Source organism: Ambystoma mexicanum, chromosome 12 (assembly GCF_040938575.1).
Source record: "Ambystoma mexicanum isolate Mex_15411 chromosome 12, UKY_AmexF1_1, whole genome shotgun sequence".
NCBI lineage: Eukaryota > Metazoa > Chordata > Amphibia > Caudata > Ambystomatidae > Ambystoma > Ambystoma mexicanum.
Window position 1 is genome coordinate 530,999,995 of NC_090936.1, and position 27,053 is coordinate 531,027,047.

Here is a 27,053-nt window from a genome sequence, read left to right on the forward strand (position 1 = left end):
ATTTTCACTCAAACAAAAACAATAAATGGACAAATCCAATAAGTGAGTCCTTGAATGCAGGGCTGAATGCATGATGTATGTTGCCAGGACTAAAGCTCGAACACAGAATGATTTGATGATTACTGAGTAAGGAAAAAAGCTATGTTTGATATTACATACACAAAGTTACACCATTCCTTCATTTTCAAGTATATTTCACCTGTATTAAAACCATTAGACATACATTACATATCGGATACTAAGATAGCAAAAAATATAATATGCTCTTATAAAATGTACTTCATTATCTAATCACAGTGAGCATCACTTAAAAAGAAAAACATTAAACATTCTCATTACCTATGTACATTGCAAGAGTATATATATATATATATATATATATATATATATATATATATATATATATATATATATATATATACAATTTATCAAGTACTTTTAGAAAAATACTGTTACCAGGGACGTGGCTATGCTCAACACATACCATTTAAGCAACGCTGTATACATATTTGTTAAAAATAATGCCATTGGACTCTTTACTGACTCTAAACAATAGATATATTTTTTGTTTCCTCTTCTCTTATCCCCATCCCCACTCCCCGTTTCCTTCCCCTGTTGATATGTTTTCTGGTTCTGTATTGAACTGTATTAATATCTATGTGTAAATTATTTCATCGTATGTTTGATTGGACATATCTCAACAATGGGCCTCATTACACGGTAGGCGGTAACCATGGCGCTATTAGCGCCATGGTTGCCGCCGGTATTTTACCGTGTCCGCCTTGGTGGATGGCGGAATTACCGCCCTACTCCAAGGTGAGCGGGGGCGGTAATTCCCCATTCACCAAGGCACTTCCCCATTCCCATTTTTGCCCCCATAGGGCATAATGGGAATGGGGAAGGCGCTAATTATGGTACCGCAAATTGCGGTACCGTAATTAGCTCCAAGGTCCCTTTGCGGCACCCTACTTTAACGGCTGGTAAAACCAGCCGTTAAGGTCGGGTCCCGCAAAGGGAACTCGTAGTAAGGCGGTAAGGGTTTACCGGTACCGGTGCCCTTACCGGTACCGGTAAACCCTTACTGCCTACCGTGTAATGAGGCCCAATGTTTTTCCTTTGGATAATGTGACACAGTCAATTATAGACTACAAATGCACTGAGGACGGCCCGGTTTGGGTTGAAACACGTGTTGGCGTTGGTTTTTACGTGACTTTGTACTATGGTAGTTTCTGCAGAAACAGTGACGACAATACTTGTAATTGTTTGACTTTTTCTGGTAATTTTTTGTTAAAACACAGCACGAAAGTGTTCTTGATGTTCCAACCTTATTTTGGAGGTATTTGATTTTCAATCTTGAATTGAGTTTATGTAGTATGCTATGAGTCAAAATGTGTACACTTTATGTTTAGTCCAATAACAAAATATTTGCAACCTAACCAGTGGCTCTGGCATAATTCTTGAATATTAGGTATTGGAGAATGTTTTACAAACATTTTTTTGGGTAGTGCAAACAGTGACGGACTGGCAATTCCTTGATATTTTTTGTTTTGAAAGGGGCCTTTTGAGAAATTAACCCCTTCAGTCCTCACTGCTGCTGCACACCTGACATTCATTTAACACTTCAGACATATACTTATTGTTTGTTCAAATTGTGAGATGTGCACACGTCCAACTAAGGGATACTTTCTCACACACGCTTAATATATATATATATATATGTTTGTTTGTGGCAGAATTTGTGCAAAGCGTTATTCCTTATATAATTCCACACTGTTTCACCAATCTATACCAAATTTGGCATAGTTGCCTGGTAGGACCCTCCGGACATTACTGGCTACCTGACATTTGGACATTGCATCCCTTTCCCCAGATTTCAGCAAATTCCAAATCTGTTTGTGGGTTTGTGGACAAGTGTTGTTCCTTATACAATTCCACACTGTTTCACCAATCTGCACCAAATGTTGCATAGTTACCTGTTAGGACCCTCCAGATATTACTGGCTATATGACAGTTGGACACCCCACACATTTCCCTGAATTTCAGCAAAAGTCAACATTTGTTTCTGGGTTTGTGGCTTGGCAAAGCATTGTTCCTTATACAATTCGACACCGTTTCACCAATCTTTCACCACATTTTGCATAGTTACCTGTTAGGACCCCCCAGACAATACTAGTTACATGACATTTGGACACCGCATCCTGTTCACTGAATTTCAGCACAAGTCAAAATGTGTTTGTGGCTTGGCAAAGCATTGTTGCTTATACAATTCCACACCGTTTCACCAACTGCACCAAATCTTGCATAGTTACCTGTTTGGACCCTCTGGACATTACTAGCTGCATGACATTTGGACACCCCACCCCTTTCCCAAGAATTCAGCACCTTCACACACGAGAAGGTTGCCTATAATCGGCCAAACATCAATATGGTCATATAAGCGCCAGTCTCCACCCGAGGAACAAAACTCAAGGCCTAGGTCCTAGGATGCACACTTTCCAAGATGGTTGCACTACAATGAACAGCACCACACCAGGGTGAGGCAACAGGTGGGGAGAGAGCACAGAAGGTCCCAGTATGCAGCAGAGCAGCAACTCTCGCCTCCCCCCAAAATCTGCTCCGCGGTATGTCAGCCAGCAACATGTGCTCATTCTCGGTGGAGTTTACTTCAGGGTGCAAAGCACATCAAGGGATAAGCGAATCAGAACAGCGACCTACAGGATCAGTGTTATCATTTCTGTCTACAGAACCGATTTGGAGAATGGGTACTTCTGCTAGTACATTAATAAAATACATGTATTTGTACAGTTAAGCTATAAAATAGCTCCTTATATACTAGGCTTTTTCCAGAAAATGTGATGTTGCCTATATAAAGAAGCCTGCTTGCATTTTTTACATGTGTACAAAGCCGACACTTAGGTTTCCACAGTCAATATTTTTAACTCTGGTTTGAACCCGTTCCTACTTGGTTGATCATGAAGAAGACAAACAAAAAGAAAATGAGCAGCATCCTGATCCCAATTTACACAATACAGACACTTTGGGGATACCTCAACTTTCCCGCAGAAAAAGCAAAAACTGGTAGAACTCGAATGCAAAGTTTAATAAAAAAAATACTTTTAGCTAGAAGGGAGAGGAATGTATCTAATTACTCTTCAGAGCCCAGATGATTCTTAACCATAAGATATTTAGAGGTTAAACTATTGTTCCTACCCAGTGTCAGAAACTGCTTTAGAAACCATTCCTCACATGCATTCTCAATCATTTGTTTGCAGCTTGAAACATAAACCCAGTGATCTCTCCACAACACCTCCAATCCAAGCTGTCTTGACATGTTCATTGCAAATGAAGCCCAAGCAATATTTCCTGCACCCTCAGTTGATAATACATCTTGAATTGCTTCACATCATATAGGCGCCTCACTGCTATTCCATTGTTTTCACCACTACAAAACGTTTTCAAATCTAACTATTTGTGATATACCAAAATAGTCTAATTCAAATTTTACTGGGATAGTGGGGACACTATCTGGAAGTCGAAATAATCTTTTGAGCACCTTGTTTTTTTGGCAGTCTCGATTTGTAATATTACAGTGACCACAGCTTTTGGCGCCCTATGTAGAAGCATTCACAGGCTGTGCTCTATGTACTTCCATTGCCTGTGAATTTGTTTGACCACCAAATCCTTTTGCGAAAGATACTGGGCCTCCTTATGAGTTTGGCAGTATTGTGGTAGTAAATCTGCCGAAATATCACCAAAATCAGTTACTGTTACTGCCACTGGGTCCAGCGGATTTACCCCGGGTTTACAAGTGTTGGTAAAGCTGTGTAAATCCCCATTTTTGGAGTCCATGGGGATTTTGGCAGAATTCCCCATCAGTAATTATGCTGATTCTTGGAGTAAAAGTTGAGGATTTACCTCCATCATGAGCTGGAGGTAAATCCTCCACTTTTACTCCAAACTCGGAATTCAGCAGAGCTGTAAAAAGGACGTTAATTCCGTTACCACCCAAAAAGTGGCATTAATTGCAATTACATGCACTTTTTTACTGCACCTCCAAACTCGTAAAGAGGTCCACAGTGACTGCAAAACATCTAATTTAGGTCGTGGAGCATTTACCAATAAGGATATGCACTGCATAAAAACGCTTAGGACACACAGCCTGTCTTGCTCTATTGTGGAATACCATCTGACTCAATCTGCAATTCTGGGACTATTTTATTAAATACTTCCCTTACCGTGCCTCGCTTCATCTGACATTGCTGTAGTCGAGTTATTGGATGATATTTGTTTTGTTGCTTCACATAGTTATGCCTATACGGAATCTGTAATGGATTTTGTCATCTACCTTGATGCTGAATTTGGTTGTCTGTGCTATGATTGTTCTCTCAAACATGTTAGTCTTCCGATTGTCCCTTGTAATTCAAGCCTCTGGCTAGTGTACCTTTAGTGTACCTTTGCTGCAACATGGTCCTGACTCAGAAAATGGTTGCTTACATCATTCCTTTAAGGAACTCCAGGGAACAAGAGGCATGAACTGTGACTTTACCAACATTACGATCACTAAATCAATGATGGTGACAGGATGGAACAACTAACACACAAGGGTGTGGACCAGTTTGACAACAAGACTAACAAATGTATCAACCTAATTTTTTGGAACACCCACGGTTTCTCCCACTTGTTTGATGAGGGTGGTCTATTATCGGTGGTCGAAAATATTGTAATTGATTGGAGAACCACAATCCAAAAGATAGCTCTTAAGTGGAGAAAGGGATGCACTTTGGGTGGCCTTTTGATGTATGTAAACAATTATTTTTCTCTGGTCAAATTGTATGTTACCTCTAATCATTTGCATGCAGGTATCCTGTCTTGGGATGCTCCTTTAGGTGTACATCCCCCTCATCTGGTGTTTAATATTTATTATCCTCCAGGACAAACTCCAAATCAACTTTTAATTGCCACTGTTAAGAAAATCTTGGAGTTCTACTTTGACAGACATCTTATTGTAGTAACTGGCGATTTTAATTCAATGATACCTGCAGCCCTTCGTTCCATGATGGACTTCCTAGCGCCATACTCAAACAAACCGCTTGTGAGGCACGTGGAATAGTCTGGGCTAATCTATTGGTTTCCCTTTGTATGCTTCATGGTTACTGCTTTGGAGAATGTCCAGGGCATTATACTAGAGTTTAATCTACTAGTGATTCATTAAATGATGACATTATTGTCTCATCTATGAACTTCCTTATAAAGTTCTTTGAAAGTTCTATCATGTGAGGAAAGCCACCACTTTCCTCAGCTTGCTTTTTTTGGTTTAGCTGAACCTGATTTAAATATTGATACTGTTGGTCATTTTGTGTTTTTAACTGGTCCAAAAAAAAAATCAGCTGGAACACCCACAATTTGAATAAGGCAAATTCCATTCTTACTGAGCTGGAAATTAGTTAATTCCAATCAACATGTTGGAGATCTCGTTATTAGACTTGAACTTACTTTTGTTGAGTCCTGTTGGGACCATGTCCTTTGCACCCTTTTGAAACCTCCTCTAGTGATAGTAGTGACAGTCGGATGGAAACATGCAAAATTAAACTCAAAATATATGATGATGTGGTCAAATGTACTGCTGATGCGTCTTCATGTAAAACCAAGTCAGTAGATGTTAGGGTGAATAATGCGAGAATGAACCCTCATTCAATTTTTTGGATAGTGAGATACGGGATGCAAAGAGGACGCAGAGGCATCAACTTCGACAGCTTGGTAAGGCCCCACTTGATCATTCAGCCTATACTAGCTCATTTAGAAGCAGTAAGGCCAATTATCACAAATGGCTGTGTGAGCATCGCAGGACTCAAATACTTCACCAGTGACAAGCTCTTATTTCAGTAGCTACAAACAACAATTTTCAGGCTTTTTGGAAGCTAGTGAAATCTCTTGACACAGCTCTTGCTCTTGTAGGGGTTGTCTCTAAGAAGGACTAGGAATTGTACATCAGCGAAACAATTGGTAGGAAGATCATATCGGGGGCACGATTGAATTCTCTAATGTGAGACAGCATTATAACTTACAAATAGAAGAATTTGCCTAAATTATTACTTAACAGAAAAATGTGCGAGCCCTGGGATCTGGTGGGCTATGAAATGCCCTTATTAAGATTAATTCTGTTTGGGACACATTTGCTACATGCCTTATTTAAGGCCATCAGTCACTCCAGTTTACTTTACAATTCTTATTGTGAAAGTATCATTGTACCTGTTTATAATAATGGGCAGAGGATCTTGGCAAAGTTAGATGTCCCTGCCAAGGTTTTTTTATGGGTTCTTTTAATTGAGTTAAATCATTGGGATTTGGATGCAAACATTATACCTTTTCATCAGATAGGATTTCGGAATGCATTGGCATGTGTGCCTTTGTTTTAGCCCTGGTATCTACTGTCACATTTCTGTCAAAGGAGCCAGCAGCTTGGGGCTATTTTGACCTCTAATTGGAAGTACTGTGGCTTCGCTCTCTATTCAATTGTAGCAGTATATACATCTCGAATCTCTCCTGTCTTACTCCATGGAGCATACATGTGGGGACACAAACATGTCCCCAAGACTGTGAAACTAGTGAATATAGGGGCTCTTTATAAGTTTGCCAGTAATTCTGATAGAATACTGGCAAACTGCTCTACCGTTTCCACCGACTTACATCCCAGTATTACCAGGATATTCCAGGTGGCGGAAAGGGCAGTAAATCCCCATTCCATGGAGTCCTCCATGGAGTGGATTGGTGGTATTTCCAGCACCGGTAAGAGCAGTGGCAAAAATACTGGGTTTTTTTGCCAGTGGGGGCCTGAGTTACCGCCAGCTCCAGTTTGGAGATAAATCAGTGACCCCCACCTGCAAAGTTGTAGTTTGCCGGTGCGATAAAAGTGTTGGTCACGAAATTACCAGCACTTTTACTGGCACTTTCCCACACCTGCAAACATATAATGAGCCCCTATAGGTTTGCATTACCCTCAATGGGCGACATGCCATATTCTTAGTTTTATTAATATGTATTCTGTGTCCCTTTTCTAAACAAACAGCTTTAAAGTGATCCAAAAGTTGCTGGTGGCCCCTTAGAGTTTTTCAAATAAGCATGGAACCATACACAAATAAATGTAGTGCCAATTTGCAACCAGCCAAAGGTGGAGCATCAACCTCTAATCCCAAAAATGTATCAGGTAACTCCTTGTTGAGATATATCAACATATCAAAAAATAATAATAAATATAATTTTCAAATACAAACATGGGAAGTCAGATTATAAATTAATTCTAAATTGGAGGAAAGTTTAATAGGTTTTTGGTGAAAGCTTGAGTGGTTTCTGGTGTTTGTAAGGAGAGCATTTGAATAAATAATGCTGGCAGAAGCGAATCTAACTAATGAGGCGGGTGTTTGTAGATCAAACTTTATTTGGAAATTATACATTTCACGAAAGTACAGAATAAAATAAGTGCAAAATACCAATCATCTACTAAAATACAACAGTACAAATGTTTGATTTTCTAATAGATAAAGCATTTTCAATAAAACCATACATAGAATGAGCCACATTCTCACAGGGAAATGAAAACACCAACGTCTTGGCCTCAATGTATGTCTGAAGGTTATACAGCCAGCCTGAAATAGGTAGAAGGGTCTTTCTTCTAGCCTTATTCAGAGTAGGACAAAAGAAATTTCAAATGAATGAAATCTTCACCATATTGCCATCACAGCAATACAAAGGGGCGATGGAGTGCATCTTGCTAATAGACCAATTAGCTACTACAGAAGCTAGTGGTTGATGGTTGGCTCTTAAATTGAATAAAATGCCCCTCCTACGTCGGTTATAACACCAGCTGGTGTAGTTATCCAGATTCAATTGTGGACTGTGCTCCAGAAAATATCAAACAGTGGGCTTTTCAAACCCACAGCTTTGCCAAGTCAGTTCCCTGCAGAAACGCAGCATTACATGTTGGCATAACAAGTGCCCCTTCCTCAAAGGGCCCAATAAGGGTATTACAAAATCCCATTGAGGATAAGGGCTGCTTTATAAATTGCAACCATGGACTATAGCCGCCTACCTCCGACCCAAAGGGTCATTATTAAGCCGATGTGTAAGATGATGATCACGTTCCCTAGTGTGCCACAATATTGCTGATAGAGTACAATATAACATTCCATCCTCAGTTGGTTCAAAAACAAAATATGATGCTTTGTACCTGTCTCTCAGGGTCTAAAGAAGGACTCACCTCAATAAATCTGACTTGCAAAGAAAGCACCAACTTACACAGTCAATAAAGCTGATAATATCTAAGAAATCACAATAAAAACAAGTTAGCAAAAAATAAGTATGATTCACTTCTTCAGAAAAAGAAGAGACTGAGTGAGCCCCACAAGGATAACAACAGCTACAACGCTGTGCCAATTATCTAGCGATGGCTACAGATATCAAAACAAAAAAATACCTTCCTAACTTGGAGCTGTTCTTTTACACTGGGTAAATGCACATAGTTTAATGACCTACTAACACCATGCATCTACAAACATACAAGTCATATAAATCTGCTAACATTGCCAGGAACACCAACAAAAAGAGCAGAAGGACCCAAAGCAATAGCTTTCATGTCAAATACTGAATGGGCCATTCGCACTAGGCATCCAGTGTTTGTTCAAGCGGTGTCCAAGCAGTACAATGTCAAGGCCGGAAGGGTGTTGAAGCTACCAACAGGGCTGCACTCTCTCTGTATGCTCAATGGATTTGGAGTTAGTGAGAGGTACATAATGTTACGGGAGCTGCAAAGACTCTCCTTTTGTAGCCATACTAGCACCCTGGAGCTGAGGGAAGATTTCCTGCCTGAGCCGGTTGATGAAAAGGGAGGAGGTGCTGCTGCACCTCCACAAGAGGCAGGAAGCCCAGTCGAAGGTAAAGATGTGCTAATGGGGCCAGCTCCCCCCATGGAATGTGCATGCCTCCTATGCCAGAAAGCTATAGACCTCTTTTTTCTTGACCAAGTCATGAATCAACTATTCACTCCTTCAACTCTGGCATTAAGCAAATATGAGTTCACCTGGTGGGAAAAAGGAAGACTTCAAGACATTCTGGAGTTTGTTTGTAAGCCAGAGTAAGCCATTACTGTGCTGCATTCCATGAGCAAGTTGATTAACAGGTGAATAAACAAAATGCTGTGTGGCATTCTATTTGAATGCCTGCCCTTCACATGTTGTGGGATGTTTTTATCCATGCATCCAAGCCCTACCACAAAAACTGTGCATTACTGGCATTGAAAACATCATGATGGCCAGAGCTCCCCAGAAAATGCACAGGAAAATCCCATTTTGCCTATGTTGTGAGCACAGAGGGGCAATGCTGATTGCCAAAAGCAAACCCATAACTGTTGGGAATTCATTTTTCTTGAATGTCAAATATGGCAAAATCATGGGCACAGAATTACTTTACTGCAGAAACACACCAATGCCATGCCCTGAACATGGACAATATACTCCATGTAATATCACTTGCTGAAATGAATCAATCTAAAAAAAATCCCAAGGATGGATGCAGTAACCACAAAATCCTGAGGGTGGCGCTAGCGGTCTAAACTCTGACAGGAGAGCTGTCTTGCAAAACTGTCTAGTGCAAAGAAAGGGGTCCTATTTAATTAAAAGTTCAAAGGGGTTGCCTGTCCTGAGAACTCTTGACACTTCAGAACTCAACACAAGAAGCCAGGAAATCACAGGGTTCTGTTAATTAAATGAAAAGGGGCTCCCTGGCCTCCTGATCTCAGCTTCCCAGAGACCACACAATGGCCCCTTCCCTCTGAAAGGAATATGTTGATTTTGACTGTTTCCTGTCAACAAAGCCCTGCCTGCCAGAAGACACATGTGACTGACCCACCCAAGTCTTGGAGGCGGACTCCAACACTCTGAGAACTGAATTGAAAGCAAAATATATATTTTACAGAAACACAGATAACTCTTTGTAATCAAATGACAGGAATGTATAACTTTGAGAGCCTTCATTTAAAAAATGTACCTTCGATTCAAGCCCAAATTCGAAATTGTGGGATATTCTGGGACAAAACCCCGCTAATTATTAATATTACAGACACTGTGTTTCAGCTAGACAAATGAAAATTCATTGGTATAAGTATGGACAGGCTGTGTACATTTGTATGAAGTTGGAAGAAAATCCGATAGTGGGAACCAGCCTAAAACGTGCAAAATGGTGCCATTTCTGGACGCAAGCTCCTAGAAACGCCAGAGTCAGAACAGGGGCTGACATCAGTAATGCCTCATGTGTGTATGTCATTTTAAACCACTGCATACTTGTGCAAATATGTATTTTGTTCAAATCTAGATTTGTGTGCAAGTTGACAGGAGGAGTGGACTTTCTGCAGGCTGTAAAATGACATCACGCTGACACACACTTCAGTTTCCCAATCAAGTGAGAAATGGAAATGTGACCAATTAGAAGCTGAGAGAGAGGCTGGCTCAGTGATGCTAGCACACACCCACATTCTAAACAGATAAAAGCAGATAGTGCAAGCCAAATAGGGATTCATTTTCCACTTGCAGCTGGAAGCTCTGCCAAAATTCCATACCTTACCTCCATCAACCTTCAGAGAGCCAACACTTAGACTCCAAGATAAACAGAGACTACAGAACCTTAACCAAAAAGCCACTGCCAGCAAAAGTATTTGTCAGCAGGCCTCAAAATCTTTTTGCAGCTGAACTCTTCAGACAGCTGGGCGAGCCGTCTGAATTTTGCCAAGAACTTTTGCAAGAACCCGGTGACAGAAATATCCAAAGAGAAGGCAGGACCCGACCCAGAGAACCGGTGCCTAGCAGAACCCAGGACAGGAGTGCAGTGCTGACCCAGAAAGACTGTCCGTGGCCAGAAAACCGGTGTCCAGGACAGAGAGCAGTTCCAGAGACCAGACGCTGTGTGCCGAGACCGTCCGTGGCGTGACCCAGATCTTCTAAAATATTTTGTGAGTAATTAGATCAGATTGTGCGAAACCAAATCTCTTAGTTTTAAAATAAACCTAATCCAAGCTATTTTAATCTAAGTAGAACTGTCCTTTGCAAGCTGCACCCCTGTCATTTGTTAATTCTACAGCTGCACAACTGACACATGTCATTTTCAAAGCTTCACTTGTCAAATTGAGTAACTTTTAAAGTTGCAAATCCGAAAAACAACCTTCACAAAATTGCTCATATCTCCGCGACCGTTTGTCCTAGAGACATGCAGTAACTTTCTTATAGTTTTGCCGCAATCGCGAAACACGCATTTGCGAATTTTGCCGCAATTTGAAAATTTCTCCACTTGCAAAAAGATAGCTGCTTTTGCTTTCCTCTGCTAAAAAATCGTTTGCCTCATAAAAAATGTTCCCATAATCATTGCTGGGGTGAGCCTGAGCTAATATTAACTAGATACCACTCACCTGAACTCCTAAAAGGAATTAAAAGCCTTTTCCAGCCTACTTTTCTCTTCCTTGCATACCATATTAAAGCATTTGGGCCTGTGTTTTGTTTTCAAAACTCCTGTTTTCTTTAAGAGTGCTGGGGGGGAACTGAACTGAATTACATTGTGATTGTATACCTGAACTGTGTGCTTTTCCTCCCATTTCCTTACATTGCATAAAGGGGGGGGAGTGGATTGCCAGAGAAAAGGTTGTTTTGTTGAAACCATACTGAGTATTTTCTGTACTGCATTTCCATTGAATCCTGCACCCATCTGAGCTTACATAAAGCATTCGTTACCACCTTGTTCTTCAGTTCCTATTCCTAAGTTTGCTACCTTATCTGTTATACTATTCCTGAGTAACCAAATCAGTTTACTATTAGAACATTATTCATTGTTCACTACTGCTCATATTTTTAAGTGTGATATTAATTATTAATTCCTATAAAAGTGTGATAGATATATATTGCTTTACTTCTCAAATAAACCTTCTAAACTTGCAAAACAGAACTACTTCTTGGCTCAGTGGGGTCAGGGGATTCTGGGAGAGGGGTGTTATATGAGGGTTGTCATCCAGAGTATGAACCTGGACATCAAGATATATCGATAAGGGTTTTTCATTCAGCATCCCTGACCAGGCATTGACTTGGCTGTAGTGCTGGATTAAATATTCTTTATAATGTCTTCATGCTATGCAGAAGAGGTTGCTGTTGTAAACATGTTTTGTCCAAAAAAAAAAGGATTGTGTGAAGTTGTTTTACATACATTAACTGAAGAGAGTGAAAATCTAGCCGTGTGTAATTCCAAGAACATAAATGACACCACACACTCTTGTCATCGACACATCACAGAAAGGGAAACCACACAGTCTGGGACACATATAAAGGTTGTACAATTCTTTTAAATAATCCTTATTTAAATCTCTTTGTAGTAGGCTGTTTATAAACAGTTATTGGTAACAGGCATAGTGATGAGCTCCTTATGCCTACAATAATGCTTAACTTCCTATAACCTGTTCCTCAGTTAGAAGGGTTACTCACTGGGGTTGCAACCAGCAACAAAAGGGAAACTATAACACTTATACCACCATGCCTCAATGCCAGTAAAACTGAGATCCTTCCCATTGGGACGCCTTCTTCCCCTCACTCTGGCCTTCCTCCATGGGCTCTCCCCTGCTCCTTCTTCTGAAGCCAGAAACCTTGGAGTCATCTTTGACTCCTCTCTCTCCTTCCTCCCTCAGACTCAGGACATTGCCAAGAAGTCCCACTTCCAGCTCTTCCTTCTTAAAGGAAATATACCTTTATTCACCTCTCACCAGAAACGCAATGTTACCCGAGCCCTGGTTCTCTCTAGGCTTGACTATTGCAATAGCCTCCTCCTGAATCTACCTTCTTTCACTCTGTTACCCCTCCAGCTAATCCAGAATAGGGCAGCAAGAATTATCCTTGGCCTCAAGCCCAGGGACAGCATCTCTCCTGCCCTAAAAAGTCTTCACTGGCTCCCGGTTGCTTCACGGATTAAATTCAAATCCCTCTGCATCATACACAAGGCTGTCTGGGGCTGGGGACCACACTATCTGCAACTCTCTCTTACTAAATATTCTCCCTCTAGACCTCTGCTATCCTCTGGCACCAACTCAGGACCTCATTAGGACCTACGCGGAACGGGTTAATGGGCTCCGCTAATGGAGGCGGACCCGTTAAACCTGTTCCGCAAAATTACGAAGTCCCCTCGCGGGACCCGGTAAGGACACCTGGTAAAACCAGGCGCCGTTACCGGGTCCCACGAGGGGAAGAGGGAGCTAACAACGGCCCGGTCATAATCAGGCCGTTGTTAACTCCCTCTCCCATTCCTATTGAGCCCTATGGGGGCTCAGATAGGAATAGGGAAGGTCCGGTTCCGGGTTCCCAGAGGGGTGATTTACCGGGCCCTCCGAACTCGTAATGGCCCGGTAATTCCCCATTCTGGGAACCCGGTAAAGGAGCCTCGTTTGGCGGCAGCCATGGAGCTAATGGCTCCATGGCTACTGCCAAACTCGTAATGAGGCCCTTTGTGTGTAAAACATTTTGCTAAACAGAGGGCAGGAGCTGTTTGCTTTCCTCAGCTGGCTCCCTTCTATGGAACGGCCTCCCCCTTCCTCTGCATCTTGAGCAGGATTTTCTTAAATTATGGAAGCTCTTCAAGACTTTCCTCTTTACCTCCTCCTTCCGCCCTTCTTTTCTCTGCTGACTTAACAGTTGCTTTGATTGGTGTCCAGGGCCCATATGCATCCTCGGGGCCCTGACCACCCACACTGAATCGCCTCCAGCTTTTGCCTATTCTCAGCACTTGCCTCAGCACACCCTCTGTCCTGGAGGCTAGCACTTACCATACCTGTACTTCATCTGTTGCTCACCTTGGAGCATGGGGACCCCAGCACATTCCCCACTTCCCCCTCCCTTCTGCACTTGCACGTTCTGAATACTCACAAGGCTTAGTGGGTTTGTCCTCCCCCCCTCCACTGTATTTAATATTTGTATTTGTTTAATGTGTCTCATTCCCACATCCCCTCCCTGCCCTGTGGGTGCTTTGAAACAGTATTGACTTGCTGTATAAGTGCCTAACAAGCAGACAATAAATACATATAATAACATGCATTGTACCCCTGCAAAAATGCTAGAAACTGCAGACACTCTGAAAGATTATAACTTCTCAAATGCCCGATCAGTCATTGCCACAATCACACAAATAACTCAGAAAACTATGTTCTACATCTAGCAAAAAATGTATACATACATGTATCCAATAGTGCATGCTCATTAGGATTCAGATTTGATGTTGATGGCTCACATCCCTAGGAAACCACAGACCACCTTGGACCAACTGCATAATCTGCACAAAATCAAGACCTTAAATCCTGCATCCGATTTCAGAATTGTTCTCCAAAAACGTGAGCTCTCCCACTTAGACAGTGTGGTGCCCTTCTCACGGGGGTGGCATTCTCAGCTACGGCACTGCTGAAAGTCACTTACATACCACACCATGTCACTTCAAGGGTGCAACGACATTTGACCACACATAATCCACCCCCTAAGGAGCCACACTGGCAGTCCCTACAAACCTGCATCATATTAAAACAAATCTACATCACCTACAAAGCCATGAGAAACAAGGCTCAATAATCCCTGTCCAAACAACTCACCACCTATGTGGCTCAGAAGAGCAAAGGAAGCTTCAACATTTCTAGACTGGAAAACAGTAAATACACAATGGAAAACAACACAAGAAAGAAAGACTTCTTCTATTTAATGTGTTGTGTTGTATAGATGTATTCATCATTTGGTATGGGATAACATATTATGGGTCCAGAAACCATCCCATCACAGGTAATGTCAGTTGAGCAGATGTACTGGCATCAAATTAGCGCTACAGAACAAACACAATAAACCCTCCTATCCAGTGTACTGGTTGTGAGGATCTATTTCTGCAACATTGGTGACACTCTCCAACTATCCTTAATTCTTCTCCAGATGAGGCTCATTTCCTCATATTCCTGCTACTCATTCCTCTCTTGGAATAACAGGGTTTATGAGTACAACCACATTCTCTTCTGTGTGTTTCATGTTCCTCATTGCCGCCTGCAATTGCATAGGTGAGAGGGATACCATTCTCAGGGGTCAACTCATGATGGACACTCCAGACTCAATCTTAAAGCAGAGGTTATGGAGAGCAAAACATACCCCTCTTCAATAGGTAATTTAAATAGTGAGGTCAGTAGAGGTGGGAACACAATGTTTGAAGATGGTTATGGCTGGCGACAGCAGTTACATGGACCGTAAGGCTGTTGGGAATCAGCTTAGCAGAAGAACAATGAGCTCAAAGGATGTCAACGGCAAAGGCCATGGGATTAGAGAGAAGCCCCAGAGCTATAAGCAGTGTGCTTCAAGTGCAGACTCAAAGGAACCAATGGTAGGATGTTATAAACCAGGCCAAGCATGCCTGAGTGAGAATGATCCAAGGGGACTTGGAGGACTCAGACTACATAACGATGGTCACAGAAGCAATTACAAGGCTGCATGGGACAGGATGACAGCAGTCAACTGCTTCTGGACTCGGGATCCACGTACTCGATGGTGAATGCTGACGCATTTTCCAAAACCATTCGGGAGAAGATGTCAGAGTTAAGGAGATCCTTCATAATTCATGTGTGGTATAGCATGACCATATCAATGTGGAGGGTTTTAAGTGGATTACTCTCACACTTAAAGACTGGGTAACAGTTTGTACACTTTATACAACAAACAATGAAACAGTCGTTATGGGCTGGAATGAGCAAGAAACTTAGAAATGAAATCTGCATCCAGTTGAAGATGTCTGATCTTGACTGTCGCAGAGGTGGCTAAAAAGAGGAAACCTCCAGGAGAAATATCATGCTGTCTTCAGCCACAAGATAGGCATATTGGCTAAGTTCAAATTGCATAGTACTCAAGTGGGAAGCACAACCCATGGTCTAATGAATAGGGCAAATGCCTGTCATGCTGGTTAAGCTGAAGGATGAACTACAAAAGAAATGCCAACAATTGTGTCACACAGGCATCATATAGCCCATAGAGCAATCCGAGTGTCTTTCTCCCATTGTCATCACCTGGACGCCAAACCATTCATCAGCATGTGCATTGCTACCAGGGATCTTAATTTTAAAATATGGCTATACAAACATCCTTTTATGCACTTTTGGCCAAATGCTCATAACCCTTAAATATGCAGCAGTGTTCTTTACTCCTGACCTGGTGCAGGGATACCACCAAATAGAGCTATGTGAATAATCCATTCCATGCACCACTTTTTTGATGATCCTTGGAGCTTCCTGATATTCCCACCTGCCATTCAGGCTGACCTCAACTGTAGCAATATTCCAGCAACTGATGCAGGAGTTATATCTACAGAATTGTGGGAGGCTATTTCTTTTCAAAGATGACAATTTCGTTACGGGGTCCAACAAGAATTAACACAATCCACGGTTGTTTGGAGCACTGAGCGTCATTGGACCAAAGGGCTTATATTAAGTTTCAGTAATGCAGGATCAAGGGTGAAGAAGTGTCTTTCAGTGGCCACTCCATCTCTCCTGCCAACAACAAAACAAAAGAGGGCTAGGTAGACACACTGCTAGGGGTTTCCCACAAGACGATAAAGACCAGCATATATCATTTCTAGGGATTTGTTGGCAGCGAAAAGACATTATTGGATGGTGAAATTCAACAGGTGCCTATGACACTTCAAAATGATGGATTTTGAGTTGCCTATGACAGCGAAAAATGACCAAAAGCAGCTAGTTGGCAGGCTAAGCATTAAGGACAATTCGACGGTTCCCCCTGCATCTGTCACTGGATGGTGTAGGTCATGGATTTCAGCATCAAGTAAATATATGTGCCAGCCACAGGACTACAATTGGGGATTGTTTATTTAGTCTAACAGACAATGGAGGAACGGAGGATTAAGGGGTACTGGAATGGTGGGCACTGGAACAACAAGTGAGATATGAGAACGAATATCCAAAAGAGTGTGGTTCAAAGTGACAATGGATATAATAGAGGTGCTGTCCGTGAGGATCAACAAATGCAACCTCTAGGAACCTGACTCTCAAAAAGGCCAATGTTGGTGGAATTGAAGATGGCAAATGGAGGGGTCACAGCAGCTAGGGTTGTGAAATATCGAGCAGCAATATTTCAACTCAAGTGTTTTCCCAGAAGAAATGGTGATAGACAATGGAGTGCAGTTTGTGTCACATGAGTTGCAAACTTTCCAGGAGGAACATTGCATTGTTCGCAACAAGTACATTGCATTCTATCACCCATCAGCCAACGTGATGGTGGATTGCATAAACCACTTTTTGAAAGGGAGTATATACTTTCAATGGCAAGAGGTCCTCAGGAAAGTGGTGTGCGTATATACCCTAATACCTCACTCCACCAGTGGGGTAAAGCCATTTACCTTGATGAGAGGATGTAAGCGTGCATGCTGCCTATACATATAGGGTACCCGTTGATTCACAACCCAAGACCAGGTCTCAGATCCACCCAGGGCACAGCCTGGACCCACCCTGGACCCAATGATGAGACCTAAAACTATAGGCTGGGTGCATGGACTAATAGTAGCCTGAGGGCCCACTACAGCAGTGTCCAGTGGCCCACATACCAGTGATGTCACCCCCAGTGACACTTTGGGTAGCTTGATGGTTTGTGACATAGGGCCATATCCAGATAATGTGGTCAGTGGCCCGAGGAGCCATACATATAGCACTGTGGGTTGCTTGGCAGGCCTGTGGGTTGGTTGACGGCAATACCCATGCATATTGTCCACTGATCATTCCCTCACACTATGGCCAATTGCCCATGGATCTTCAGTGGAAGAATAGTGGTTGCTGGGCCTGGCAACATGCATGGTCCAGTGCCCACTTCAGGTAGCTTGAGGAAATCTGTGGTCATGCCCTAAGCATAGTGGCCACTTCCCATGGCTGCAGGCTCACAGAGACCCAATATGAGCAGAGTGGCCTCTTCACCTGGCTGCATATCATTCCAAGTGGCTACTTACGGGGCTTATTGGGCGTTGGAGCATAGCTGAAGACCATGTCCCAGTCCAAGTGGCTGCTGACCAAGTACACAGGTTGTGACAAGTGTCCCACAGTCCCACAATGGAGCAAAGAGAGCATTGGGCCTGGCAGTTGCCATGCCCAGTGGCCTCCTCTGGTTGCTTGATTGCACTGATGGCCATGCCTAAGGATAGTTATGGCTGCTGTCAATGGCTAATGGCTGATGGATCAGCGATGGGGATAAAGTCAGACAGACCCATCAGGGCATAGTAGCCACTGGCCATGCCCTGTGAGTTCTTTACATGTGATAGCAGTTATCAATACAAGAAACATTGAACTATAGTGAAAAATGTTGGTTAAGAGGATGTTATGGTTAAGTTGGCCTAATGAAAAAAACAACGAAATTCATTGAATACACTTTCTTTATGGGTCATTTTCCTTCCAAGACAAGTAAACACAGCTCCAAAAATGTACAAGTTATGGTTGCTAAAGCAACCACAACTGTACAAAGACCAGTTTTAAAAAAAATCATTCATCACCGTGATGCACTACTCATGAGGTCATTCTGAATGGTAGTAACATTGGTATTTTATTTCATTTTTCAAGTTCTAAGAGGGTTACTCAGTTGTTCCTCAGATGAAATGTAAAGAAATCATAAACGTGTTTGCTTGGCCCTAGATAACACCCCTTTAATAATACATAATCAGTGAAATCCCTTGGTTGGCAGGATGTTTTGGTAGCAGCAGAAAACAAAAGAGGTGATGACTGGAAAGGTTAGGATAGATCTTAAACTCTGGAATAGCTCTGGGCCACCCTTCAAACCATCCTGCTAACTCATTACAGAAAAGAGAGATACCTTATAAAAATCAAGCTTGGTCTCAGCCCAAAAGGGGAAGTTTAGTCCAAACTGATAGATCACATCCTTTCGACTCAAGACCACTAGCAGCCCCAGACATGCTGCAGCACAAGACCACAAAATTCCAGAAATTCACAAGTTATGCTTCAAACTCACTGCTAGAGGTGCCACACATGTCATCAAAACATATATCATCCATGACATAATTCATAATAGCACATATGGCTGCATCGGTGTGTAAGCAGCGTGCTTGAAAGGTTAGCAAGGGATCTCGCAGGCACTATGTCCCTATGGCACTTTGCCTTGGTCAGAGCCATCGGTAATGCCTCTGGCGAGAGCATTTTGAAAAATGTACAAATGCATGGCTTAGGTACCAAGTTACAGTGACTGCAGCATAATGGAGTCAAGAATTCCCAAAACACTGTTAATAGACTGACATTTGGATTCAGTGCTTGTGTGGTTATTGTCAGCAAGCAGCTATTTAAAACTCACTGATAAGCAGGTATACAGTTTGAACATAGAAATAAAAACATACCTGGCATGCAAGACTGGGTACAATAAGAACGTATCACAGTTCAGCAGCAGACACGTCTGTTATTCTGATGTCAACGTGCTCTTGCTGTTTCCTTATATTGGGGAGACTTGCGCAATTTTTTCGCGCTCTTCCGTGGTTCTCGCTGGTATTTGACCGGGTCATCGCATTCAATAAGCTGATACGCACAGATAATGCAGTCACGTGTGCTCGGATCGTAATTCTGCCCAGGGCTTGTGTTGCAATACTCTGTCCGGGAACTGTTGACTTGACGTCAATTCATGTGAAAGATAAGCCGGGCAATGCATAGGCAGTTCCTGGCTTTATTTTTAAACAATGTACTGTCATGAGACTGTAAATTGTGATCCCTTGAAATCTGTGGTCATGGGTATTGCAGGTGCGATTGCTTAACGCTCAGTGAGCTAGCCCTTATTCCCTATCGGACTGCATCAAACATTACATACCCTTACCACATGTGGTATTTGAGGGGTCTGCCTGGATTATGACTTCATCCCCCTTATGCGGGTAACCTCATTCCAGCCATAAATAACCCGTGTAATATTTATCAAGGCTATTCAAACTCCATCTTTAGCTCTATTTACAAAATGGAAGTGTACATGGGACAACCTTGTTTGACTCTGCTGATGACCCATGAAGATAAATGCACGGGACGGGAGTATTAATACTGACACTTCTTTGAGTTATGCACCAAGGGAGTGTGCTTGTGGGCATCTGAGATGCACAGATTATTACCCCCTTTCGGGGTCTGCTGCATCTTTTTTTCCTCCAAGATAATGGGATGCAATATTTTTAAATCCACTTAATCTGAGGTAAAAATGTACTGCACTTTGATTTTGGAATCACCCAATAATCATGAGGTATTTGCTTCCAGCTGCATTTCTTTAATACCACATTAGGTAAATACTGCACCTAATGCACCCATCATCAAGTAACTGGTAAAAAGAAGCATCTGTTTATTTTACCACCTATCTCATAATGACCCTGCAGCAGCACTGTAACATAGAATTAGAGATGTGAAGCTATCAACTACTGGGATATATTCCACTGATGGCCAGGGGTTGAGTGAAATTTGATAGACAACTGGATCAAAGATTGAGTTGTCTCTGATGCCACTTACAACCCAGATGGGGAATGCACCTCTACCCACCTTTAATTCCATGTTGTTTATATCGCTGCTTTTCACCACCTAGAACATAGGTCTGCAACGTTTGGCTCTCCAGATGATTTGGACTTCAACTTCCATCAGCAAATTCAATGGGGAGGGGTCATGGGAGTCGTAGTGCAAAACATCTGAAGAGGCACACTTTAGACTGTCTGCATGGTGCACTATTGTGGGGAGACAGTAGATATGAGGCAAAAACATAGACAAGTGAGATGGGGACCTCTCTCACTGCCTGTCAAACTGACTCACTTCCACTGGGAGGCAGAGAACATGCTGTCACATTAGTGGGATGCAAACTTTTTTATTAGTAAATTACAACTATGTAATTACATAGGCCCTCATTACGACCCTGGCGGAAATCGCGGTGCTAAATGCACCGCGGAGCACGGCGGAAAGCTGCCGATAGCGCCATGGGGGTTGGCGGATTTTCCGCCCCATGCCGACCTTGGCGGGGCGGTAAATCCCCATCCCCCATTTTACCCTTCCCCATTCCCATTTTTGCCCCATAGGGTATAATGGGAGTGGGGAAGGCGTTAATTACGCCACCGTAAAATACGGTGGCGTAATTAACAACAAGGTCCCGTAGCGCCATGGATTTCTCCGCCCGGAAAAACCAGGCGGAAAACGCTCCATGGCGCTACGGGAACTCGTAGTAGGGCGGACGGGTCCGCTGCGAATAACGCTGGCGTAAACCCACTCCGCCAGGGTCGTAATGAGGGCCATAGCCTTTTATGCAATAAATAACAAATCATAAAACACAAGTAATTTTCAACCTCTTATAAATAAAATAAGATCAGCCATTGTGTTTCAGTAACATATTGGCTTCATACCAGCGTCTAATAACACACAATGGGCCTCATTCCGGGTTTGGAGCTAACCATGGAGTAATTAGCTCCATGGTTGCCTCCGAAACCGTCCCAAATCCGGCATGGTGAATGGAGTAATTACCGGTCCATTCCAGGGTTGGAGGGACCGGTAATTCCCCATTCACCTTTTGCCCTTCCCCATTCCCATTTCTGCCCCATAGGGCTCAATGGGAATGGGGAAGGAGGTAATTACGGCACCATAAATTACGGTACCGTAATTACCTCTGAAGTACCTTTGCGGGTCCCGTACTTTACTCCTGCTAAAAGCAGGAGGTAAGCAAGGACCCGCAAAGGGACCTCGGAATACAGAGGCAAGGGATTACCGGCATCGGCACCCTTACCGGTGCCGGTAATTCCTTACCTCCAACCTCGGAATGACCCCCAATATAATGTGAGGCTCATCACCTGTCCTAGAGGGTATTCTGAGTTTGGCGGTAGTTTGGTGGTAAATCTGTCAAGCTACCTCCAATTTCAATTACTGTCACTAGGTCCGGAGCGGTGTAATTTCCCATTTATGGAGTCCATAGGACTCCATGAAGATTCTGGCAGAGTTACTGCCACTGGAATTCCACAGATTTAGGCATTTTTTGGCAGTAAGGTGGATGATTTACCTGCAGCTTTTTGCTGGAGGTTTTTCCTTCACCTTACCTCCAAAGTTGTAATTCGGTGGTGCAGGAATGTGGTGGTAATGCAGAGGTAACAGAATTACCACCACATTACCTCCGATTTTTCCCACATCAGCAATCTCGTAATGAGCCCCTATACTTCTCTCGATCTTCAGAATACATGTTCTGAGTGAGGTTCTGTGAAATTATTCTCATGCAAACTATTCATTCTAGTGCAATGTAATAATCGATGTGACTCCCTTCTCCTGAGGGTACTACTGGTACCAGTCTTTAATATACAATTAGCAAATAGTCTCCTGTGACTTCTTGTATGAGTCTCTTTAATTCCTCAAAGGGGATCTTGCAATTTTTTTCTTCTTCTTGAATCCCTTTTGGTTTAGGCTCAGAGCCTCGTCTTTCCCTCACTTTAATACTACTTGTTTCCTGTGCAGGATGGCGCTTTGTATTCCCTCTTTCCCAGGATATTTTGGCCTACTGCTTCTGTCTCTTCTTATTCAATTTCTCATCCACCTTTTCTCTTAATTCCCAACATTTGTGTCCTTTTGTTTGTGAAGTTAATTCTGCTTCATCTCTTCTACTGTGACGATTTAACTCTGTATTGTAATTAGGTTCTCGTGATTTATGATCTTTGAACTAATTGACTTTCAAAGTTAAATCTGTTTAATATCTTCTACTTTAACGAGCAGTCTGCATAACATTTTGATTCTCTGGAGTCTACCCGTACCTACTGGTCACCTGGTTACCTTGTTTCGTCGTGGGGAAAGTTGTTGGAAGGTACCTGCCTCGGAGTCTCTCCTTCATGCTGAGTATAACAGATTCTGACTTCTCTCCACCGTTCTCGTCGTCGCTCTCTCTCTCCTTCTAACGGTGCCACCAGGCTTGGTTCCATTCAAGGATGCACTGTTTGCTGCGGTTATTGGCAGTCTCTGCGATGCTCTTTGGCCCCTCGGTCCGCCACACACTTGTTTCTGTGTTCTTGCCACCCTTGTTTTTGGACTCTTGCCCTCTTGGGTTTTTGGGTCCCGGGATTGCCATGACTTTGGCTGCAAGCAAGTTTGAAACGTGTGTGTTTCTTGCCTTCAACTCTTGTCCAGTGTAGTGCAGCTTGGGGCCCCCCACGGCCTGAAACTATGATCCTCTGTCTCTTTTCCTAGTTCTCTCTCCTCCCCTGTAGGAAGCAAGTCCTTTAACATACTCTTCCCAGTAAAATGGACGTCTTCATATAAAGGGAAACAACCTTTTCTCTCAAGATAACGATATACCTTAGGAGTTTCTTTGTCCAACTTTTAATTAACTCTTGTTTTCTTGTGTTTTAAAGCAACCCAGCTAGGCCATGCTACTGCCAACCTGAGGGAGTTCCTCATAGGAATCTGAGTCCATGTCCCTTAAGGGGGAGTCCCTCTCAGTGAGGTCCCACTTGTCTCTACCCCTAGCGAGGGTATGGTGGAGTGGGCACACCTCCCTAGTCTCACAGGAAAGGGCTTCCCCTTGGGTAGACTGGACACATTTCCCTCGATTTGTCACACTACCCTTTAACTAATGGTAGTTTAGCCGAGGCACCTGTAACTTCCTGTTAGGGAGAATTCTCCAGAATGGCTAATTTCCCTTACCTACTAAGTCCCTCAGGAGCTTTGCTGAATTTCTAGGAATTTTTTTTCACCTGGTAAGAGTGTGAGCCTTTTTCCCCACTCTTACATGTGTTTTGCTGTGTGTGTTTTACATTTTTTGTTTTCATAGACTGTGGAGACTCACCTACTCCACAGGCATCATCTTTTTACTGTGTGTTACACAGCACCCTCAGTGCAGTGACACAGGGTTGTCTTTTAGACTTCCCAACTCAGACTCCATTTTCTGGGACTGACTACTGTCTCCCAGAACATGTAAAGTTGCCATTGACTTTATTAGTGTCTTTAAATCCACAGACCCAGTACAAACCATCTTACATTGACTACTCGAAAGGGTTAACACTTATCCCTTTATGTCTGTCTTTCTTGGAGCACTGTTTCGCTCCCTTTTCATCAAGACTTGGCTGGTGGCAGTGGTAACTACCCTATATTTCATACCGGGGTTATCTTAAATAACCATGGTATTGTTTTAGGCTATCTTGGTAGCTTCAAACTTAAACCCGCTAGACCATATACGTTTTTATACGGTTCTGGCTGGGTTTAGTCTCCATTTCTTTTTGAAAATGTCTTTCTCGTGTATTACTCTGCGCGCCAAACCAGATTTGGTTCCTTTGTTCACCGTCCTTTCACGGGCTTCTGCACAGAAGCCCTCCTTAAGGCGTCTGAAAGTCTGGGTAGGCAGGATGTGAGGGAGGGGTTTTAGGACCCCTGCCATGGGTTCCCTTGGTAACCCACGTCGCACTCTTGTTTGATTGGCTAGGTGACTGTCCCGCCAGGACAGACCCCCTGCTGTGTGATTGACAGTCAGGCTATGTGAATGGGGGAAAACTGTGAAAAAAGCAGGTCTCTGGGGATGGAAAGGCAGAGTCACCACTGGAACAAAAGAACCAATGAGGAGCTGACAGAAGAGGACCCCTACAAAGACTGAACCGCCCGATGATGCCCTGCTGCAGGTCTGAATCTTCAGACTCCAATGACAGAGAAGATTCTCAAGGAATCTTCTTCCCCTGAGCTGGTGGGACCAACCAGTTCACCCAAACTGCAAGCCAGGACTCCCTCCTCTGGACGAATTCGCTGTACAGAGCTACAGTGGGCCGGATAGCCAGGGAGGTCGGACCCTGGTTGGGTTTTAAGGAGCACACCTTTTATTCGTTGCTTTGCTCTTCTGCTGGTTTCTTCCCTTGGCAGTGCAAGACCTCCAGTCTTCCTACTTCGTATCAGTCCGACAGTCGCTTCAGGAACCTTGAGCCTGCAGGACTTGCCAGGAATGCCCACCTCAACTACAGCTTCTTCTCCATTTAAAGGTACTGTGCAAATCCAGTTGTTCGTTTCGTCCTGCCGCGGTGAAAAGTGTGTGAAACCTTCACTAATCTGAGGGCTTGTCCTTTAATTCTCTTCAAACTAACTTTTCTGCTAACCAACTTTGTACGGAACTCTTGGCAAAGACTTAACCGTGAACTACCCTGGACTGTGTGATTTTGAGCAAAAGACTTTTGTCCTATTGACTTTGGCCCTAAGCCTTTTTGATTTGGTTCCATCACTGTAGTTCCTCTTTCTAAATTGCCCTGCGTACTTGCCTGTTGGTGCTGCTCAATGTTAGTCTAACTTTGTTTTCCCCTCCCTTTTTAAATTGCTGGAGTGCCATTTTGCTCACACTTCCCTTTGAGTTTAACTTGTCCAGAATCTATTGGGAGTGGTGTGGTGTATAAATAACATGATTTTTCAACTGCTTTACTTAAGTGAAATTTTTTATAACTGATGTGTAAATAAATGTATATTCTTTCACTCATTAACCTTGAGTCAGTGTTTGTTTGAATCATAGTAATTGCTGTCCTTTGTGTAACTATTGATACTTCTCACTTGCTCTTGAGATAAGTTGGCTGCTCAGCCATCGCTACCACTTTACTGTGTAGTACAGGCTTGTACCAAAGGTGAATTTTTACTGTCACTTGCAGTCTTAATTGTGTGTGGTGTTCCCAAAGGGTGCTGCATATAATTCTGCCTAACAACTGTGTAGTACATGCTTGTACCAAAGATTAATTTGTACTTGCACTTGTAGTTTTAAAGTGTGTGGTGTTCCCAAAGGGTACTGCATATGATTCTGCATAACACTGTTGCTAAGGCACCCAAACACCTAACCAAGTTAGCTGGAGGCCCTGTGCAAATGCTTCCCCAGTTACCAGCTCTCATCCAGTGCAATGACATGACTGTCAAGATACCTGTTAGTGTGCAGAGTGAAGTGCCTGGGAGAGTCCTGTTGTATAATGACTTGAAAATTCTTGGAGTTGTGTCTAGTACCCCCCAGGCCTACCAGTAAAAGGAGACAGGAGCTCACTAGGGCTGCAAGGGAGAGGACCTTGAAAGGCTCTCCAGGGGACTTGATTGAGGAAACTATCACCCCGAGTCCACAGGACTTGCTCACTGCTATTTCAGGAAAGAACGAGACAAAGGGGAAACCTAAGACCTCCAAGAAGAAAGCAGATAGCACCCCTGTGCTACCAACAAGGACATCCCCAAGATTGTCCAAAGTCACACCAGCGACTGCTCCACCTGCTGAGGCTGAGTGTGAGGTACAAACCTGTGTGGTTGATCCGGTCTCTGAAGAATCAGATCTGGAAGAAGACATTACCATAGTTGAAGATCTGGATCCTGTTGACCATCCTGAGCTGCAGTCTTTACTGGCAGAAGGTGGACCCAACAGGGCAGACTTCAGCAGAGGACAAATAGAGTGTCCTACTCTTGAAAGTCTTCACCTACAGGCAGCTTCTCAGCTCGATGGGCAAGAGCCTGGGAAGCATAGGTTGCACTGGGAAGATGGCCTCTTCTACAGTGAACCGACTGAGTCTATCCCTGGGGGCTGCAAAAGACTTTTAGTGCCCCTAGAAAACAGACTCCAGTTCCTACAGTTGGCCCATGAAATACCTTTGAGTTTCATAAAGACCAAGGTAAGGCTCTCTTTATAATTCTACTGGCCTAAAATGGGTTCAGAAGTTGACAAATAATTCTGTAGGAGCTGTCACACTTGCCAAACCTCTGGCAAGAGTTTAGCCAAGAATGTGGCACCATTGGTGCCTCTCCCATTGGTAGGAGTTCCTTTTGAGAGGGTTGGGCATTGACATTGTTGGTCCCCTTGACCCTCCCACATCTTCAGGAAACAGCTTTATCCAGGTTGTAGTAGACCATGCTACTAGATATCTTGAGGCAATACATATGAGGAGTGTTATGGCTCAGGCTGTGGCTAAGGCTCTACTTGGTATTTTTTAGCAGAGTAGGGTTTCCTAAGGAAGTGATATCCGACAGGGGATCCAATATTATGTCCCCACTACAT

At 43.1% G+C, this 27,053-nt stretch overlaps 1 protein-coding gene across 3 annotated transcripts in view; it reads right to left on the reverse strand.

The window, feature by feature from the left end:
• The window catches only part of LOC138513746 (C-type lectin lectoxin-Thr1-like), a 634,248-nt gene extending 614,667 nt beyond the window's left edge, over nucleotides 1-19,581 (reverse strand). The window contains exon 1 of one of the 3 annotated variants that reach the window (XM_069628829.1): nucleotides 19,429-19,478. In XM_069628829.1, the coding sequence (XP_069484930.1) occupies nucleotides 19,429-19,435 (7 nt within the window). In that variant the 5' untranslated portion in view covers nucleotides 19,436-19,478. Of the gene's footprint in view, nucleotides 1-19,428 lie in introns of all 3 variants that reach the window. The other 2 variants (XM_069628830.1, XM_069628831.1) reach the window with 2 other exon arrangements.
• Nucleotides 19,582-27,053: the final 7,472 nt, after the last annotated feature.